This window comes from Oncorhynchus mykiss, chromosome 11, assembly GCF_057628025.1.
Source record: "Oncorhynchus mykiss isolate SJ-2025 chromosome 11, ASM5762802v1, whole genome shotgun sequence".
NCBI classification, from domain to species: Eukaryota; Metazoa; Chordata; class Actinopteri; order Salmoniformes; family Salmonidae; genus Oncorhynchus; species Oncorhynchus mykiss.
The window spans coordinates 24376585-24397836 of record NC_143032.1 but is presented as its reverse complement, the minus strand read 5'-3'; the positions used below and the strand labels follow the sequence as shown (position 1 = coordinate 24397836).

Below are 21252 nucleotides of genomic sequence, written 5' to 3'. Positions count from 1 at the left end.
GTATATGAAGAGAACTAGGTTTCTTTCACAAACCGTTGGCTCAAAGTAAGAAAGGACCTAACATGACACAAGCTAATAGTAATTAGCGAATGTGTCTCCCTGTATTATACACATTGACACACAACACCTCCCTATAGGAGTCTAAGGAGCAGAGATCTCTATCTCCACTACACTGAGTGTATGCTAGTTCTCTGTGAGGAGATGCCAGAGCGGATCCATCACTCTGGTTCCACCACTCTCATTAGCTGTGACAGAACATTAGCTCAGTGGAGGAGTGGAGAATGGAGCTAGTATGGTTCTAGAGCGGGAGGGTTCCGTTACATATGACCATGTGACCCAGTCACTAGCATTAAGGATCACCCTGCCTCAGATCACCACATTCATACTGTGACGGCTTCTGTGTGTGTGTCTGTATATGTGTGTGTGTTAATGCCCCATGAGATCCATCTGAGTTGGTATGGATCTATTGTATGGCATGATCCTCCCCAAACCTCTCATTTACAAAATGTCTTCCTTCTTTTGACGCCCTTATAGCAGCAGTGCAAATGATATGTGAGTATAGAGCCATGCAGCGTGGTGTGTGTGTCTTTAACACAGTGGGAAACAAACATACCTGACACCCCACTTGGCTTTCTTCCACTGAGGGTGGTTGTCACACACACGCACACGCACACACCCACACACACACACACACACACCCACACACACACACACACACACACACACACACACACACACACACACACACACACACACACACACACACCTAAACAGTGGTGGGGGTGTTAGTTTTGTAATTGATTGAACTGCAGCTCTGTTCAAAAAAAGATCTACCGTATGTATGATAGGTACAGTAACAGTCTGTCTGAAAGGCTAACACTTTTAAATACAATTTGTTGTCCTTTTAAAGAAGACAAATAAAGTAATACATTCCTTAGAAAATGTTTATGAATCAAGTTTATTTAAAATGAGTTATATTGGTCTTCTAATATTTTGACTATAATGCATTTTTTTGTGGCTCTCAACACCTGTTCACCTTGTACATTGTATTTCATTCAGCCTATTTATAAAGCCGCTGACCCCTTTCAATGACTCGATATTTCCGCATTAGAAGTGTTTGTATGAAATCCAATTCAATCCAAACATTTCGATCTAGTCATTGATTTATGTCTTGCTTATTGTGGCCTAAATAATAAAGGGATGTCCTTCTGAATGTTTTATAGCCATGGCTACACTGCAACGATCATACCAGTTCCACATTAAAATGCAGAACAGCATTCCAGAACCCTGAGTGTTCCATGTCTGTCTGTAGGGTCCCATCGGTCATCTAGGACTGGGATCGCCTCTCCAGTGATTTCTCCTTTCCCCATCTGTGGTAACTTTAATGAAATACCTCTTTCACATGATTTCATTTAGCCAGTACGCTAATGGCTAGGGAAGTAATAATTACATTCAAATATTAATCTGGGGCCGGAGGACAGAGTGATGAATCATACACACGCCCTGTTGTCCAACATGGCCTTACCGTCGTCTTTACGTCTCCTTCTGTCTGACTAGACAGATTAGAATGACAAATAATTGTAATTCCTTATTAAATCGAGGAGGGCTGGGCCGAGTTGGAGATTTGAAAAACCCTATTGGAGGGGGTGTGGCAGGGGAGGGGTGTGTGCACATGTGCATATGTGTGCGTGTCTATTCTTTGGGAGAAACCCAAAACAGCACAACTTCAAAAACAACAATCCCACAGCCACCTTGCAAAGCTGGGCTGGGGTCGTATGTATCAAGCATCACAGATTAGGAGGGCTGATCTAGGATCAGGTTCTTTCTGTCCATGTAATCTTATTAATTTTGATCTCAAAGGAAAAAACTGATCCTAAATCAGCACTTCTACAGTACTTTGAGATGTTTGATACATACGGCCCCTGGGCTTATCAGCTTCTGTGATCACATAAATTGTAGTAAACTTTCCTCCTCCAGACAAGCCGGGAGCCTGGGAGACAGCCACGTTGAGGACTCATTACCGTAGGCCAGCATTACCCAGGAGACAATGCGTCACTCCTCCCCAACACCACAACCAGTGCTCCAAAACCTTCGCCTGTCAGTCGTCATCGGCAATAGCGCTGTCAGAACCCCCCCCCCCCCCCCCCTCCCGCCCCCTTCCGTCTGGTTGATAACTGTCCAGCCCAAATTTTAAGGCGGATTAAAGCTATTATGACTACTGGTGGTTGTGTCTTCCATTTAACTCTGTGTTGTTTACCACAGCTTAGGGATCAATACCTTCCAGAGGGTTGCTAGACTTGAGGGTGCCGTTGACACCTAATTACCAATATGTGAGTATGATTATTGTCCTGTAAACAGTCTGTTGTGGTTTGTTTGTGTGGGCGGACCTGATTGCACACAGGAGGTTCTTCCGAATCACTTCAACTGGAAGGAAATGGTTTGCTACAATGGCCAGGGCCAGGTGTGAGTTGGCAAAAGACTACTCAGAGTACTCATAGTCATTTTTTCCCCCAACTTACTCAGATATACTGGATCACTTATACCGACTAACAACAAATATGTTTTATTGTCACATACACCAGATGGGTGCAGTGAAATGTGTTTTACAGGGTCGGCCATAGTAGTACGACATCCCTGGAGCAAATGAGGGCTAAGTGCCTTGCTCAAGGGCACATCGGCAGATTTTTTTTACCTTGTCAGATCAGGTATTCCAACCAGCAGCCTTTTGGTTACTGGCCCAACACTCTAACCACTAGACTACCTACCGTGCAAATATTATGGTGTTCTTTTAATGCATTTATAATGTGTTAATTAGGTCAGATTTAATGTACGTTGCATAAAGTGATTCTACAAAATAATGACTTATCAGCCTTAGAAAGGTATGATACAAGGTATGATAATGTTAGATAAGTCTAATAATCTTGCTTGTGCTGACTTGGTAGGATCTGAGCTGCAGGACAGGGTAGGTTTGGCTGCTGCTCTCTCCTTCCTCTCCCCAGCTCTGTCTAAATACACACCCTCTGTTCTGTTACCATGTGGTCCAACAGCCATCATTCAGTTTCCTCTCGCAGACACAGCGCTATCAGTCATCTGCCACCCGTGGGCCTGAATACCCTAACACCCTAACACGCATACGTTCGGGCTGGGGGATCACTCACAAGGAGTTTGGAAATGATTGCATCTCCGCAATGTCTTTAAGGAGGGGTTGAGGAGGTGGTGGGCTGGGTGGAGGGATGGATGGATCCGAGAAGAGGTGGAGAGGTGAAGGGGTGGAGAGTTGAAGGGGGGGATGAGTCGAATGGGTAAACCTAGGTGAAGGCTGGACACTCGTGCAGGGCGAGAGAGAGAGAGAGAGAGAGAGAGAGAGAGAGAGCGAGAGAGTGAGAAGGAGGTATTGGAAGATATGGACAGAGGGAGGGAGGAATTGAAGGGATGTATTGTTGCTGTCTCATGGAGGTGTGGGTGTAGTTCATCACTCTGGACCCTTGGTGATAGAGGGGCCTTGTTCAAGCCTCCATTTTAAATCTGTGGGTCAGATGTCCAGGTCCGCCCGTGTCCCCTGTCCTCTGGGGTGGTCAGAACACAGGTGACAGGAATGGAGATTGCTCTTTGGTTCCTCTTTAAAAACACCTTACGCTCCCATGTCGACCCCCCCCCCCCCACACACACACACACACACACACACGCCTGATCCCTATGGATGAGAATAGGATGGATCTTTCATTTTGTCAATTGCTTGTGCTGCATTTTGAATGCTGGGTTCTTATAATTGAATGACTCAGAGACTAAACAAATGTCTTCAGCTTTGCAGGAAACAAATGCAACACAAACAGGATGGACAAAGCCTTTATCTACGTGTCTCTGTGGTGTATTATAGTCCTTCTGAGTAGTGTCAGGGTGAACAGGATATTCTAAACCCCCAGCAGGAAACAGCATGGCGAGTGACCTCATCAGTCAGTCACTAATTGCTGTGATTTTCTCTGGTTTGATAGGACTTCTGCCTCACCCACACAGAGCTGGTCCTGGCCCATTAATCACACATGAATACCTGTCACTGTGAGAGGCTGCACTCGTCCAACAACCCTCTGACAGCCAAGGTCCTGACGACCAGGGAAAATGAGCATGGGGAGAGAGTACTGGGGAAGAAATGACACCCTATTCATTACACTCTTAGAAAAAAGGGTACCAAAAGTGTTCTTCGGCTGTCCCCATAGGAGAACCCTTTTTGGTTCCAGGTAGAACCCTTTTTGCTTCCAGGTAGAACTCTTTTGGGTTCCATGTACAGGTTTCTACATGGAAGTAAAAAGGGTTCTACCTGGAACCCAAGGGGTTCTTCAAAGGGTTATCCTATGGAGACAGCTTAAGAACCCTTTTTAGGTTCTAGATAGCACATTTTTTTCTAAGAGTGAATATAGTGCACTATTTTTGACCAGAGCACCATGGGCCCATAGGGCTCTGGTCAAAAGTAGTACACTGTGCAGAGAATAGGGTGCCATTTTGGACGTAGCCATGGAAAGTTAAACGGAGGGTTATGGGTAGCAAGTGTCACTCCTTGAAATGTAGTTTTGATCTCTATAAGTAAGGTCACCAGTGTGTGGAGCGTTCATCAAGAAAACCGATTTCAGGTTTTACTGCTCTTGTTTTTTATTATATTTGGCAGCCTCAAATAATCTATCATCTTTGTTTATCTCGCAGGTCATTCCTGCAGTGGGAAATAGTCATTTGCGGTAACCTCTTCATACCTCCATGCCCCTAACCTCCCCTCAACCTTATCTAAAGAGTGTCTCACTCTGCCTATACCATGCCTCTAATATCACCCCATCAACTCTATGAAAACTGCCTATGCCAGTGGTGAGTTATGAAGTCCCTCACACATGGTAAATATTACCTCTGCCCACCCCCTCCATAAGCCCTCCAGACAAATGCTAGCTTAGCGAGACCATCAGGGCTTTAAATGTTGGCCATAAAGAAGGAGAAGACGAAGAGAGAGAGAGGTGGAAGAGGAGGAGGAGGTGGAGGGAGGGAGGGAGCTAAAATGAACATATGGAATATTATGGTGGAGAGGTGGAGATTCCTCAGGCCAAACACACACACACATAGATAGACCTGAGAGAGAGCGAAAAATGGGGTCTGTATGTTTCCGATTTATGACTCGTCCTTTAAGTCGGGGGTTTCAAATTGGCCGGTGGTCAGAGAGTGATGAGTGCATGACATTTATTGGAGCCGGGGGACCTGGGTAAACTGTCAGTGAAGAGGGCGGCTCTGCCCGGGCACCATGTGCGGCGCGCGGCTATTGAAGGTTATGTTGAAGTCTGTGTCATTAAGAAGACAGACCCACTGTCAGGAAACATATCCTCCTCGGGTTTCCCCTCTCCTCTGCTTCTCTCCAGGCAGAAACAGGCAGAAATCTATCAGCCGTCGGTGAGAGAAATCCTTTTATTAAGAAATAAAAGGGAGAAGTGGTCTACCCACCACAGTGTCATCCATTTTGGCAGCTCTGCCTCTGTAATAACTTTGTCTCTGAGGCTGCCTGCTGCCCAGCCCGGCTGCACATAGAGAGAGACATGACATTTATCCTGGAAGCATGTGGGTCTATCTCAAGAGAGGAAGAGGGTGTTTTGTTACAGTACAAAGCTGAAACCTTGGCGCTGATTTAAAAGTCTCACAAATAATGATGTTGTCTGGTTGGTTATTTATAAGAATTGTCAAAAGGAATGTGGCCTATTTCATTTCAGGTGAAGAACTATGTCTTTAGCTCAGCTAGCCAAGTGGCAAACATTTTACGTGTCACTGGAGTCCCCTGAGCTTGTATAATGTTGACAGCATATCGTAGAACCCCTAAGTTCTCCCCCTGACCAATCAGATGTCCTGTTTGTTTAACATGAAGCAGTGTCCCAGCGAATGAGAGCAGGGCCATCAGAGAGAAGATGATCACATTAATTATTCAATATAGAAAAGCCAATTTTCTCTCAGATCTAACCTTTACCAGGCGAATCGCCTCTGCCCGTGTGTGTGTGCGTGCGTGCGTGTGTTTGTGTGTGTATATGTGTCTGTGTACACTCTGATTACGTCCTCGTTGCCACTGTGTGAATAGCTTTTAATGTCCCCATTGCCAGCTCACACCTCTCCACCCACTCTGTTTATTAAAATACGTCCATCGTTAAGAGAGCAAATAGAACCAGGATATTAGAATATTATGGCAAGGGTTGGGAAGTGTAAATATCAAGGTTATTGCTTTGATAACGCATAGGGGTTATGCGTTACATCCTCAATGGCCAACATAATATTAGTCAAGTGAGTTTTCCATTTGGGCTGAAAATGGGTTGATTACATTGAAATAACACAAAACCTCCACTAAAACACTTAATGGGAAAGCAGAAAGGCTGCACACGAGTACATTGCATTCTGTCAGATGAAATGAGTGTGTCAAAAGTGTTGAAAAGGGAGATTTTATTCTCTGCTTTGTTGTGATGTCCCTTTGAGAGAGAGGGGGAGAGAAAGAGAGAATGACAGAGAGAGACAGAGGGAGACAGACAGAGAGAGGGGGGTAATAGAGAAAGTGGAACGAAGAGAGAGAAACAAAGAGAGAAAATGAGGATAAAAAAACATTGCAGCATCGATTGCATGGGTGGCGATGGCCCACGTATGAAGCGCCCTAGTGCTCGATCCCACAACTGAGCCACAGGGGCGATTTGTCACCTTAAAGCTCATTAATCACTGAATCGAGTTTTGAGGGGGGCTGTGCTGTGCATTGAGGGGATTGGGGACTATGCAAGCAGGGTCACCCCATCCATCCAGGACCCATGCTGGAGCACCCAGGGACCTGCAAGGTCAGGATCAAGGCTGGGAGAGGAGCTGTATGGGCTGGGTTGGGGCTGGGTTTGGCTGAGCTGGGGCTAAGGCTGGTCTGAAGCTGGGATCACACTGCCAGCTCAACCCAGATCCTAAGGTACCTGTCACTTTTCCACTGTGTGATATTTGGTGTAGTCGGAAAGATCTGGGCCTCAGAGTGGGCAGTTGTAAAGTAGGGGTCCATTTTATATGCTTTTTCTTTTTTGTGTTTTGTCTCTACTGCACTCTGCCTGCTCAACCCAGATCCTAAAGAACCTGTCAATGTTCACCTTCTGACCCATGTACTGTACTGTACTGCATTGCACTGTACGTGCAATGACACCTTTTCTCTATGGGCAGCTAGCTACTGTATCCACAAACGCACTCCTCTCTATGTAACATGGTCCCCTTTCTTTGTATTATTCTGTCTAAATGGCAGTAGAGAACACCACCAGCAGAGTGGTCCCACTGGTCTCATCTGAAAACAGAGCACTACACAGGAGCTTTATTGGGGTAAGGAGGTATCGAGCCAGAGAAAGGGGCTCTCACTAGCATGGCCTGTAAGACATACGGTAGATGTGGTTGGTCTGACAAATGTGTCTTGTGGTTTCCTCTCTTTGTCTTTACTGCCTGCACTATATATACAAAAGTATGTGGACAACCCCTTCAAATGAGTGGATTCGGCTATTTCAGCCACACCCGTGGCCAGGCCTAAATCGCCCAACATCAATGCCCAAACTCATTAATGCTCTTGTGGCTGAATGGAAGCAAGTCCCCGCAGCAATGTTCCAACATCTAGTGGAAAGCCTTCCCAGAATAGTGGAGGCTATTATTGCAGACAAATTCCATATTGTTGCCCAAAATTTTGGAATGAGATTTTCGACGAGCAGGTGTCCACATACTTTTGGTCATATCGTGTATCTATTTAATGGACTTGCATTTTTAAGTGTCCAGAGAGCATGAAGGCAACGTGAAGTGCGTCACTGGGTTTTGAGTGAGTGACACAAGTGGGAGAAAGACGACAACTCTACGTCGACGGTATCACAGCCCTCCATCTCTGGCCTCTCAAAAGACTGAATGTTAGCTAAAAGGAGGAGTGCAGGCGAGGGGCCAATGAAGGTCTGTACTGTATCAGATCTCTGACTCCATAGAAGCATTGCTCTTCGGGGCTATAGAAAGATATCAACACACTGTAGTGTCTCTGTATGAGAGTAGCAAACAGCTAACCTTAGTATACAATCGGCCTGAGGGCTATCAGGTCGGACCATCTCTGAGTCTTTGGCTAGCGCTGTAAGAGGACAAAGTGGGGACACTGGGGGCACAGAGTGTGTGACAGGTCTCTGTCAGAAATGAAAAGAGCACAGCCTCAAAGAGATACAGGGGAAGGGAAAGGGGAAGGGTGGAAAGAGTCAGGGTCTAGATATGATATGAATGGCATTGTGGGGATTGAGTGGGTATGTGAGTGTTGCCTTTTCAATGTGTGTGTGAGACAGAGGTTTGTGTGGTGGCTTTTTGAAAGCATGGAGTCTGGTACCTTAGAAATCAAATCAGATAAATTGTATTGGTCACATACAAATATTCTGCAGATGTTATTGCGGGTGTAGCAAAATGCTTGTGTTCCTAGCTCCAGCAGTGCAGTAATATCTAGCAATTCACAACAATACACACAAATCTAAAAGTAAAATAATGTAATTAAGAAATATATAAATATTAGGACAAGCAATGTCGGACTGGATGTATAGACATTATGGACAGTATGTGGATAGAATATTTAGTATATCTGTACAATACGTAGTATAGAATAGTATATGTACAGCAATAGGATGGCATTAACTAGAATACAGTATATACATATAAAATGAGTAGAACAGAATGTAAACATTATTAAAGTGACCAGTGATTTCATGTCTATGTAAATAGGGCAGCAGCCTCTAAGGTGCAGGGTTAAGTAACCGGGTGGTAGCCGGTTGTGACAGTGACAAAGTTCAGGGCAGGGTACCGGGTGGAGGCTGGCTAGTGATGGCTATTTAACAGTCTGATGTCCTTGAGATAGAAGCTGTTTTTCAGTCTCTCGGTCCCAGCATTGATGCGCCTGTACTGACCATGCCTTCTAGATGATAACGGGGTGAACAGGCCGTGGTTCGCCTGGTTGATGTCCTTGATGATCTTTTTGGCCTTCCTGTGACATCGGGTGCTGTAGGTGTCCAGGAGGGCAGGCAGTGTGGCCCCCGATTATGCATTGGAATCTTGTCTTTAGCAGAATGTTGTAAGTCACAGACATGTTCACAGGTGGCTGGTCTCCCCCATCCCTTAACGTCTCACACACACATTCACTCCTCTGTACGCTGTTCATTAACCTTGTCCTATGTAAACAAATATTTTTCCATGTGCAGGCCTTTTCAGGGATTGTCAAAGTTCATTTCCACCTCTATGGAAGAAGCCTATCAACATCTTGGCCAGTTTGTTTGCAAGTAAGCTGACCTCGTTGTACACACGGATCCTGTGTGTCCCTGTTCTATCTGGATCAGCTAGCTAAATAACTCTTCTTTTTTTTTTTTACCTTTCTGTTTTGATAACCTCAGGGAAAGAGGAGAGGACATCCCGTAACCTCCACAGGACCGGAGATGTCTCCACGCTATCCACCTCTCTCTGTAAGATTTATCACACCGTAAACCATTTTCCTTCTGAGATTGACTCAGCTCACCTTTGTGGCATCAGCCTGTTTTTTTTTTACGGACACCATTCAGGTCTAATTGATGGCTTACCATCTCTTTTCCCCCTTGTCATGGAGGGTTTATAGGGCCTGTAAAACAGGAGACACAGTGACACAAATGGGATGCAGCGCAAACTTCTGTCAGGCGGACAGGGAGGGACGCGAGACTGGCTGTTCCCCCGACGAGACACAATAGCTCATATGACAGCCCTGACGATTCAAATCTATGTTGTGTTTTCAGTCCTCTTTTTTTTACACTGTTTTTCCAAGAAACCCACAGGCACTTTGCGTGTGGTTCAAGCTCTTGGTTGACCTAAAAGTTCCTCTTCTTCTTCTTCTTTTCTCACTCCAAAACCCTGGACACAGGGCATAACTTCATTACTCCATCGTCTCTATCCCTGATCAATAATGCACACAGCTACTGATTGCATGTTTGTCCGGAGGTATTTGTTTATAATAATGGGTTTGCCCCCGCTGAGTCAGTTCTATGAACAACCTGACCGTCATCAAACTTTATCATCCCTATTGTTTGATAGGATAACTAAAATATTAGATCTGTTCGCATGGTGCTAGCTAATCACACTAACCAAACAGCGTTTTACATTCACTTTATCTTCTCTTAACAATGTGACATAATTATCACTGTTGTGACTAGGGTGGGCAGTCTAGTTTCTTTATTTCTGTGTTTTCTATTTCTTTCTTTGGCCGGGTGTGGTCCTCAATCAGAGGCAGCTGATCAATCAGAGGTCTCTGATTGAGAATCATACTTAGGCAGCTTTTTTCCCACCTGTGTTTTGTGGGTAGTTTTGTTTGCACCAGACAGAACCGTTTTGTTTTGTTCCACTTTGTTATTTTGGTTCAGTTTGAATACGTATCATGAACACGTGCTGCGCTTTATTCCTCTTCTTCAGACGAGCGTGACAACTATTGTATGAGAAAAGTGTGGAGAAAAGTGTTTTCAACATCAACACTTTTACATAGAAATGAACTGTTTCCTTTTACCTGCTTTTTCTACTAAAATCACCACCGTTTCTCTGCCAGTGTTTGAACTACAGAGTAAAGAGGGGAAAGTTGCCTCATGGGGGTTCAGTAAACTGTGAACAAGGCCCAGACTGAGAGACCCAGGCCAGTGAGACCAGAGGCATCCATCTTCAGCGTTTGTGGCCCATGTCTTTTAATGAACTGTCTGGGAATCTGCTTTGTCTTCTAAAAGGGATTGCATCTAATTGTGGTTCAAATTAAAGACCTTAATGAAACCAGCTCCACAGCCCATTCATCACCACTAACAAGGGAACTGTACACCGCTTAGTACAGAGAGACATTGGTTGCATCCCAAATGGCACCTATTCCCATAGGAGTCGATTCCAACTTTCCTACACATGCCTTTCCTATGCACTTCGCAAAAGATATTGTCACCCATTCAAACTATTCTTGAGTTTCTCTTCACATATACTAAATAATATATTTGTGAAATTTGTTTTCATTTAGAATGCACCATTATCATGCAGTGGGGGAAAAATATGGCATCTACGCACTTAAATAGCGAATGGAGGAGTTTTTCCCATGGTTCATTTTCATGCCAGCCAGGTAGCCTATACTCCTGTTGTTAAGATAAGCAATGTGCTTAATATTAGGAAAGTTGAAAAATAAATATATTAGGCCTAGTCAGAAAGCTGATGGGATCCTCCCCTTTTTAATGGAGGTCATCACTCTGTTGTCTAGCTCAATTGCATAGCCCTATAGAAACGTTGCACAACATGAGCTCATGGGCTCTCATGAAGTGTTTGATTAGATTTTCGATCACATTTGCATTGGTGTCAGAGTGATTAGAGGGACAATAAAGTGCTGAGTACCAGGCAGTTAGCAAGTTTGGTAGGCTACTAATGACCAATAACAGCATCAGAGCTTTGAGAAGCCTAATTACTAAACGGTCACGTGGAGTTTGACTGCCCGGTCACGTGGAGTTTGACTGCCTTCATGACTCGTGATCGCCAGTGTGGCGGTAATACGGTCACCGCAACAGCCCTAGTGACCACCATTTGCCTCATGCGGCACGACACATCTTCTTTGCATAGAGTTGATAAGGCTGTTGACTGTGGCATGTGGAATGTTGTCCCACTCCTCTTCAATGGCTGTGCAAAGTTGCTGGATGTTGGCGGGAACTGGAACACGTTGTCGTACAAGTCAATCCAGAGAATCCCAAACATGCTCAATGGGTGACATGTCTGGTGAGTTTCCAGGCCATGGATGAACTGGGACATCTTCAGCTTCCAGGAATTGTGTACAAATCGTTGCGACATTGTGCCGTGCATTATCCTGCTGCACCATGAGGTGATGGCGGCGGATGAATGGCACGACCATGGGCCTCAGGATCTCATCATGGTATCTCTATGCATTCAAATTGACATCGATAACATACAATTGTGTTCGTTGTCCGTAGCTTATGCCTGCCCATACCATAACCCCACTGCCACCATGGGGCACTCTGTTCACAACGTCGACATCAGCAAACTGCACGCCCACATGACATCATATTATTATTATTATCTTTTTTTTTTGTTGAGGGGAGGGGGGTCGAGTTGAGGAGGAAGATTATTTAAGATACTGTTTGAAAAGGTAGGGATTCAGATGTCTTTGTAAGATGAGCAGGGACTCTGCTGTCCTAGCTTTTAGGGGAAGCTGGTTCCACCATTGAGGTGCCAGGACAGAGAAGAGCTTGGACTGGGCTGAGCGGGAGCTGCTCTCCTGTAGGCTTGGGAGGGCCAAGAGACCTGAGGTGGCAGAACGGAGTGCTCGGGTTGGGGTGTAGAGTTTGAGCATAGCCTGAAGGTAGGGAGGGGCAGTTCCTCTTGCACCATGGTCTTGTAGTGGACATCAGATAACTTGGGAAGGTTGAAAACCAGGCGGGCTGCAGCATTCTGGATAAGTTGCAGGGATTTGATGGCACAAGCCGGGAACACAACTCCACTGGTGGAGACACAACTCCACTCCACTCAGAAGGAGCGGTCTACCAGAGCAGTCTCGGTTGAGTGACCCGTCTTGAAGCCTGACTTGTTAGGATCCAGAAGATCGTTCTGAGAGAGATAATGAGAAAGTTGATCAGAGACAGCACGCTCAAGTGTTTTGTAAAGAAAATAAAGAAGGGATACAGGTCTGTAGTTTTTGACCTTCAGATAAGTCAAATGTTGGTTTCTTGAGAAAGAGCAACTCAGTCCATTTTGAAGTCAGAGCTTCTCTGACTTCAGTTTGTGCCGAGATTCTTCGGTTTGGCAAACCCACAGTTTCATCATCTTTTATTTTACCTTTATTTAACTAGGCAAGTCAGTTAAGAACAAATTCTTATTTTCAATGACAGCCTAGGAACAGTTGGTTAACTGCCCATTCAGGGGAAGAATGACAGATTTGTACCTTGTCAGCTCAGGGATTTGAACTTGTAACCTTCCGGTTACTAGTCCAACGCTCACACAACCACTAGGCTACCCTGCCGCCCCTGTCCGGGTGGCTTGTCTCAGATCATCCCTCGGGTGAAGAAGCTGGATATGTAGGTCCTGGGCTGGCGTGGTTACATGGGGTCTGCGGTTGTGAGGCAGGTTGGATTTACTGCCAAATTCTCTAAAACGACGTTGGAGAAATGAACATTACATTCTCTGGCAACAGCTCTGGTGGATATTCCTGCAGTCAGCATGCCAATTGCACGATCCATCAAAACTTGAGACATCTGTGGCATTGTGTTGTGTGACAAAGCTGCACATTTCAGAATGGCCTTTTATTTTCCCCAGCACAAGGTGCACCTGTGTAATGATCATGCTGTTTAACCAGCTTCTTGATATGCCACACCTGTCAGGTGGATGGATTATCTTGGCAAAGGAGAAATGCTCTCTAACAGGGATGTAAGCAAACATTTGAGAGAAATAAGCTTTTTGTGCGTATGGAACATTTCTGGGATATTTTACTTCAGCTCATGATTATTTAGGTTTAGGAAAGTACTTATGAATCATAAAAAAATGGGTTGGAGAGCCATTTCGCACAAAATAAAGAAAACGGTGGTTTGACATTCTGAAAAACACACACACACACACACACATTTTGAAATAGCATTTTTGTCCCCCCCAGTTATATAATTGGAATGTGAGGCAATGGTGTGCTTTAGGACCATGCGGATGCCTCTGAGCGGTCTGGTAGGCTGTTTGGAGTGTTTATCCAAAACAATTGAATAATAATAATACTAATTAATAAGGCTTGGTCTGCGCTCCGCTACATAACGATTTAATTAGCCTACGTCTTTAAAAAAAAAATGATCCACTGTTACTTATGATCCTCAGCAACAGCCAGGAGGAAACAAATGAAGATAAATGAAAGAATGGAAATGGAATGATAATGTAGGCTAAACCAACTGAAGGGAACTAACAGTAAAATGTCAGTTGAATATGTGTGGTTATTAGGCCTACTGACGGTTGATACTGATGGTGGCAAATATTTAACATGATAGAAATAGGAGACCGAGAAAGTCAAGGTATCCTGTAATTAAGACATTCGAGAGTGCCCACCCCTGCATGTTAAAAGGCAGTGCAAATGTGATGTTGCATAATGGCACAGTTTTTCATCAACTTTACAGTGGGAAACTGTATATGCTGATGTGCTTCAGTTTGCTGCCAATATGACTGGTTACACATTTGTCTCCAGCGATTATAAGGTCAAATATATCTAAAACAAGATTCATTTATATTTACAATTCCTTTGTCCAAATGGATTATTAATGTACCTTGCTCTTGTCAATGGTGTTTATCAGGTTGTAAATTGCAGTGTATGGAGAACGGTGTTATTTCTATCCTCCAAAAATAAATACATGCCTTTCCCACTTGGCACTGAAAGGTTCGCTAGACCTTATTCACATTTTCCTTGCGCGTAAAGGTGGAGGGAATTAAGTGAAAGTCACCTTAATTTACTTGATCTCCCCCCAAACGAATAAGTTGGTCAGAATACGCATAGACGAAAAGTGCATCAAAAGGGAATTATGTTCCATTTATGACAGCTTAACTCTGGTCTGAATCGGGCCCATAGGGCTGTGGTAAAAAGTAGTGCACTAGGTAGGGAAGAGAGGGAATAGGGTGCCATTTGGGACTCATGCAGCGAGAGGAGAGGAAGAGGAAGAGGAGGAATTAATGGAGAGAGAAAATATTTCTGCTGAGAATTCAAGCTTTCTATGGCTGATTAAAAAAAAGTGTTTTTTGTCTTTGGTCTAAGGGGTAGTCATGATTTGTCAATGATTTCTGGCCATATCTAACAGGGCTGCCTGCGTCACAAAGGCTAATACAAAACACTGCTAACAGAGACAGAGACACGATCACTCACATACACAATCTTTCTTTCCCTCTCTCTCTCTCTCTCTCTCTCTCTCTCTCTCACACACACACACACAAACACATGCACACACTGAGCATCAAGTCATCTCTTTTCCTCATGGGTCTTTCTAAGAAAGACAGAGATAGGAGGCTTCTGATGACAGGGGAAGTGGCGACGATGGGGGCCAGAATGTGCTGGAGGATACGAGCCTGCGAGGTGCATGGGAGGGGGGACTTGAGTGCCTCAGTGAGACAGATTTGATAGCTGTCGTTGCGGTGGCTGTGGCTGCCGCTCCAGCTCCAGACCCTGACAGTTGGGACGGATGACTCTACTGTGAAACGTCCAGGAGAAAGTGGTTTAAGAGGCGCCCCTGGATGACAGACACCTCCCTAATGGGACCAGCCAATGAGATTAGACTTTATTGTCTGTATGAAGCCCAGGCTGTAATTCAGTTTGAAAAGAACAGAGGGCCTTGCCGTCACCCTGGGAAAGTTCACACTCGGCAATCTGGACCAATAACACGCTAGGCCAGCAGGAAGGAAGGAAGGAGATCAGAAAAATAATAACTATGAGAGGGTAAACTTTTTTCTCAGGAAAATGGGCTAGGGCTTAGGGTGTTGTTGCAGGGAGGTAGACAAAGGTTGGGAAGCATCCTGTGCTTAAAAGTCATTTGTGTGGTTTGGAGAGACTGGTGTGTGGATATGTGACAAACCTTAGTTTTCAAATGAATGCTGTTATCTTTATGGAACCACTGACATATGTCAGACTACTATTTCCTGAAGAACACACCTCCTATTCAATATAAGTAGTCAGTATATAGGGAATAGAGTGCCATTTGGGACATGGCCCTGGTCAAAAGTAGTGCACTACATAGGGAACAAGGTGCTGGTTTTGGAGGGAAACACAGTGAGTGTAGAGACATAAACAACCACAAGAGGGAGTGTGCAGCAAACAGCTATTTATTGTACATTCTGTACATAAGGACCCTGTAGTCTAAAATATTAATATATTATCAAAGCTTTCAAGAAACAAAACCAACACGATACATTACAGCAGCTAATAAACTTGTACGTAATCCTGCTGTAGAGGTCTCAAATAATTGTACACCGGGACCTGTAGGCTACGACAGAGCAATCAGCACCTTTCAGACATTACTGTTGACGTTGACAGTGTTGATAACTGATGTTGATTGGATCTTAGTCGCCTCTCATTCGATGCCTTTGTCTTTCAGTATTTTCCTCGCTGTTTTCAAGTAGTCCGGGTCTGGATAGCTGTGACTGAATTATCAGAAAAACAAATGAATGTCTATGACTAAAGTAAATTGTGTGTACAGATGCAGAGTGAATATAGATGAAACACTGGGACAGACAGATTACATAGATTTACAAACATAATAGATTTAAAGTGAGTATTTAAAGATAAATCATTTAAGGCTTGATTATTTCTGTATCACCAAAGTTCAGTGTTATAGCATTATTTAAATGTGAAGGTAATTTCCGATTGAGCCGAAATGTATGGAGGGTTTACCGTGAATGCAGAGTCCACTAACATGGGAACTTTGCCTTTTTCTATTGCTCTGTAGCACACACATCCAGCACTAACCTGTCTTTTCCTGCATCAGGGGTTGTTTTATGGGGTATATCTGCCCATGTGACCATATCCTCTCCATTCTCATTGGTTGCTACAGTAAAGACCAGCCTCTGGTAGAAGGCCTTATCCAATAGGCCCAGGATCCTCCTTCCATCGCGGTTGTCGGGCAAATACGCCAATGTCCTCATTCCCAAAAACGTCTGCCCTGGATTGGGATGCTTGTCCTGTAAAATCAGAATATCTGAATAAATCCAAAATAATCATGGATCTGTGAAATACCTCTAAAACTTCAAATTTTACGGCTGATTTCCTGCAAATCTACACATTTTGCCATAGGTTGGAGGCAAGTGTTTGCAGTTTATAGTATGATAACTGATGATCAATGGGCCCCACCCCGTTCGCTAATTCGACCATGATTACTACAAGTTTAGAAAGCTGTCCGCTGTACTCTTTTAAAAAAAAGGGGTCGTCTAGAACCTAAAAGTGTTCTTCGGCTGTCCCTGTAGGAGAACAGTTTGAAGAACCCTTTTTGGGTCCATGTAGAATGCTTTTGGTTCCAGGTAGAACCGTTTGGGTTCAATGTAGAACCCTTTCCACAGACGGTTTTACATGGAACCCAAAATGGTTCTAACTGGAATCAAAAAGGGTTTTCCTATGGGGTCAGCCGAAGAACCCTTTAGGAACCCTTTTTTTAAGAGTGTAGACTTAACAATCTAAATCATTTTAGCTGACATGGGCTAATTGAGTGACTGCTGATGCAACCCCCCCCCCCCCCCCCCCTGCAAAAAAAAGGCTGGCGTAAGTCATGGAAAAATGTATAGAATTGCAGCATACTTGCATAAAAACTGCAACATTTTCTCTACGCCCCAAGGCAAAATGTGTAGAAAATAACTCTAAAACTTCAATTTAGTCTCTCCGTCATCAATTGGTGGGCCACTAAAACGCATCGCCAAAAGGTGGGTGGACCCAACAAAATGTTACTTAGGGCCCCCAAAAGGCTAGCAAATAGCTGGCATGAATGACTGTACCTCCAGTCTAAAATACTATGTACACTCCTGTCTGTTTGATGTTTTCCTTTTTATTAGTGGTAAAGTTAAAGCCCGGTAACCGGTCGTGTTTGTTCCTTTTCATTATAAACTAACGTAAATTCAACGTGAAATCAATCAAAAATGTCACCATGACATTGGACTTAGGTTAGAAGTTGGGTTGATTCAACATCATCACATTTACTTTTTTTTGTTGAAATGACATGGAAAGAATGCTGATTCAGCCAGTTTTTGCCCAGTGGGGTGCACCTGTTCTGAATACATTCAAAGATATTTGATTTCCTTCATGCTAGTTGCTGACTTGTAGTGAATGCATTACATCACCCATTCTGTGCTTCCTCCTCGGTGGTATGCAACATCTCAATGACTAGCGACTAGCCTAACCTGATTTACCACATCATCACATCAACAGGATGGAATGTCACCAAACTCTCTATAAGCACCTGTAGAATGCGTTTCTCTTTCCTCAGAACACTCAGAAGTGGAACACACTTAGAATAGAACAGTATGAGTGAGTAAGGGAGTAAAATATCCAACACATGGCAAATACACTTCAAACTTGAATTTGAAATTTGAGCTATCATGCCAGCTCCTCCTGTCACTCATTGGCATGTTTGGCTTGACAAAGACAGCAATGGAGTTGGCAAGAGTACAAACAGATCTGGGACCAGGCTATATGATGTATGCTATTCTGTATAATAAATACAGGCTAAGTACTGAAGCCTTTTGTTTTAACACTAACTTACTGTTTGCATTCCATCTGCAAAAACATAATTGATCTGTATGGTGTTGTCCCCTGGGTAACCAGGGAGGTCTCTGTGTAGAATGACCCATGTCATCTGTCCCTCTGGCTGGCTGCCCTCTGACACCTCAGCATAGCTCCCCTTCACATCCCCATTAGCTGGGGGCAGACACACACAACCAGGTAGGGTCAGAGTTCAATCTTAAGCATTAGAGTGACAAAGAAAGGGATGAGCGAGAGAGAGAGAAGAATATCCAGGTAGTGTACCTTGGTCTATCAGTGCTGGGGGTCCCTGACCATCCAAGTACCTGGTGCAATACATTTTCTCTTGTTTAGCACCCATAGCAGGGCTGTGGGGGGAGAGAAATAACACAATGTACCTTTCAGTAAGAGAGGATTATAAACTATTTCAATGAATACATTGTAGTATTAAACTGTGAAAACATCCAGCAAGTCTGATGGTTGGCGATTGCCAAGATCTATTAAACTTAGTCCTCACCTGTGTCACTCAATTGTGTGATGGTCTCCACAGCCTTGTTACTCCTCAAGAGCCTTATTTTCTCCTCTGGTCCTGTAGCTCAGACCACGTTCATTCAGCTCGTCCCAATACTAACCATTACGGTCTGGGACTGGGTCTGAGTAACTCTGTTTCCTCTACCAAGCTGTCACCTGAGTACTATGCTGCGGTCAAATGTTTTTGACAATAATGCTGGCAGTCCTGTCATGTGTGTTCGGGTGGGTGTGGCGGGAGGTACTTTTGGAAAGTATATGCACAGGGGTTGAGGTTCTTCCTTGTTCAGCCTCACAACAAAAGGAGGCGTGGCAGAAAGTAGACATTATCATGTGGTTTATTGTTGGTTCCTTCTTAATTCACATTTAGATGGGTTGGTGTTGATGCCTTAAATGCCTTAATCTACAGTAGATTGTTATTCTTCACCGTCGTTACAATGTTCTTGAGCTCTTGTGTTCCTTGAATTGTCAACTGAGTCATCAATGACCAGGCTACACTTTCTCCAATGCCATTTCTCAAAATGTGTTTTACGGGTGTTTTGGTGGCATCGACAATTTAATTCGACTGATAAATGAATGCATATTACAACAGGAAATGAGACTTTCTGTCAGTACAGTGACTTCAAATAGATGTCAACGTAGACCAAAACTCTTTCAGACTGCTCCAAACTCCCCAGACAGGTCAAGTCATGCATGATACATGTGTTGTGGGTCACTGGGTGTGGCAGACTGGTCCTATTGTGTTTTAGGAGTAAGTGTGATGGTGACATAGATTACCATGTCAGTTAGTATCATGCACTGATTGAAATTACAGTGTTGTTTAAATGTTTCCTTTAATGGTGAATGGGGTTATCAAATCAAATCAAAGCAAATTTTATTTGTCACATACATATGGTTAGCAGATGTTAATGCGAGCGTAGCGAAATGCTTGTGCTTCTAGTTCCGACAATGCAGTAATAACCAACAAGTAATCTAGCTAACAATTCCAAAACTACTACCTTACTACAAGTGTAAGGGGATAAAGAATATGTACATAGAGATATATGAATGAGTGATGGTACAGAGCGGCATAGGCAAGATACAGTAGATGGTATTGAGTACAGTATATACATATGAGATGAGTATGTAAACAAAGTGGCATAGTTGAAGTGGCTAGTGATACATGTATTACATAAAGATGCAGTAGATGATATAGAGTACAGTATATACGTATACATATGAGATTAATAATGTAGGGTATGTAAACATTATATTAGGTAGCATTGTTTAAAGTGGCTAGTGATATATTTTTCATCATTTCCCATCAATTCCCATTATTAAAGTGGCTGGAGTTGAGTCAGTGTGTTGGCAGCAGCCACTCAATGTTAGTGGTGGCTGTTTAACAGTCTGATGGCCTTGAGATAGAAGCTGTTTTTCAGTCTCTCGGTCCCAGCTTTGATGCACCTGTACTGACCTCGCCTTCTGGATGATAGCGGGGTGAACAGGCAGTGGCTCGGGTGGTTGTTGTCCTTGATGATCTTTATGGCCTTCCTGTGACATCGGGTGGTGTAGGTGTCCTGGAGGGCAGGTAGTTTGCCCCCGGTGATGCGTTGTGCAGACCTCACTACCCTCTAAGCCTTACGGTTGTGGGCGGAGCAGTTGCCGTACCAGGCGGTGATACAGCCCAACAGGATGCTCTCGATTGTGCATCTGTAGAAGTTTGTGAGTGCTTTTATGAGCAACCTTCAATGGAAATGTTGTTAACATGCACATTAGCTCTATAAGTGAAGATAGGAGCAGTCACTGACTGACTGATAGACAGTATACAGTACTTTCGTTATTAGACATTCTGACACACTATTACAAAATTGTATTGTCTCACCCACTGACAGACAAATTAACACCCTGACGAGCGCACACTACTACTCCAATGAAGACAGAATTGTGTACACAGTGGGGCAAAAAAGTATTTAGTCAGCCACCAATTGTGCAAGTTGTCCCACTTAAAAAGATGAGAGAGGCCTGTACACTTCAACTATGACAGACAAAATGAGAAAAAAAATCCAGAAAATCACATTGTAGGATTTTTAATGAATTTATTTGCAAATGATGGTGGAAAATAAGTATTTGGTCACCTACAAACAAGCAAGATTTCTGGCTCTCACAGATCTGTAACTTCTTCATTAAGAGGCTCCTCTGTCCTCCACTCGTTACCTGTATAAACGGCACCTGTTTGAACTTGTTATCAATATAAAAGACACCTGTCCACAATCTCAAGCAGTCACACTCCAAACTCCACTATGGCCAAGACCAAAGAGCTGTCAAAGGACACCAGAAACAAAATTGTAGACCTGCACCAGGCTGGGAAGACTGAATCTGCAATAGGTAAGCAGCTTGGTTTGAAGAAAACAACTGTGGGAGCAATTATTAGGAAATGGAAGACATACAAGACCACTGATAATCTCCCTTGATCTGGGCTCCACGCAAGATCTCACCCC

At 43.9% G+C, this 21252-nt stretch overlaps 1 protein-coding gene across 1 annotated transcript; it reads right to left on the bottom strand.

Annotated features, from left to right (window-relative positions):
* Positions 1-15819: 15819 nt before the first annotated feature.
* dtx3la (deltex E3 ubiquitin ligase 3L a) lies at positions 15820-19037 on the bottom strand. The gene is made up of 5 exons (XM_021620562.3): positions 18765-19037; positions 18533-18615; positions 18270-18424; positions 16490-16701; positions 15820-16164 (listed from the first exon to the last, which is right to left on the bottom strand). Exons 2-5 carry the CDS (start codon positions 18606-18608, stop codon positions 16095-16097), a joined length of 513 nt encoding a protein of 170 aa, XP_021476237.1. The 5' UTR covers positions 18609-18615; positions 18765-19037; the 3' UTR covers positions 15820-16094.
* Between the last annotated feature and the right edge of the window lie 2215 nt (positions 19038-21252).

Coding starts and splice junctions, on each gene's coding strand:
- dtx3la (XM_021620562.3), bottom strand. CDS start 18,608: ATGGGTGCTAAACAAGAGAAAATGTATTGCACCAGGTACTTGGATGGT. Junction 16,702..18,269: donor TTGCAGATGGAATGCAAACA/GTAAGTTAGTGT, acceptor CTGATTTTACAG/GACAAGCATCCCAATCCAGG. Junction 16,165..16,489: donor CCTGATGCAGGAAAAGACAG/GTTAGTGCTGGA, acceptor CTGATAATTCAG/TCACAGCTATCCAGACCCGG.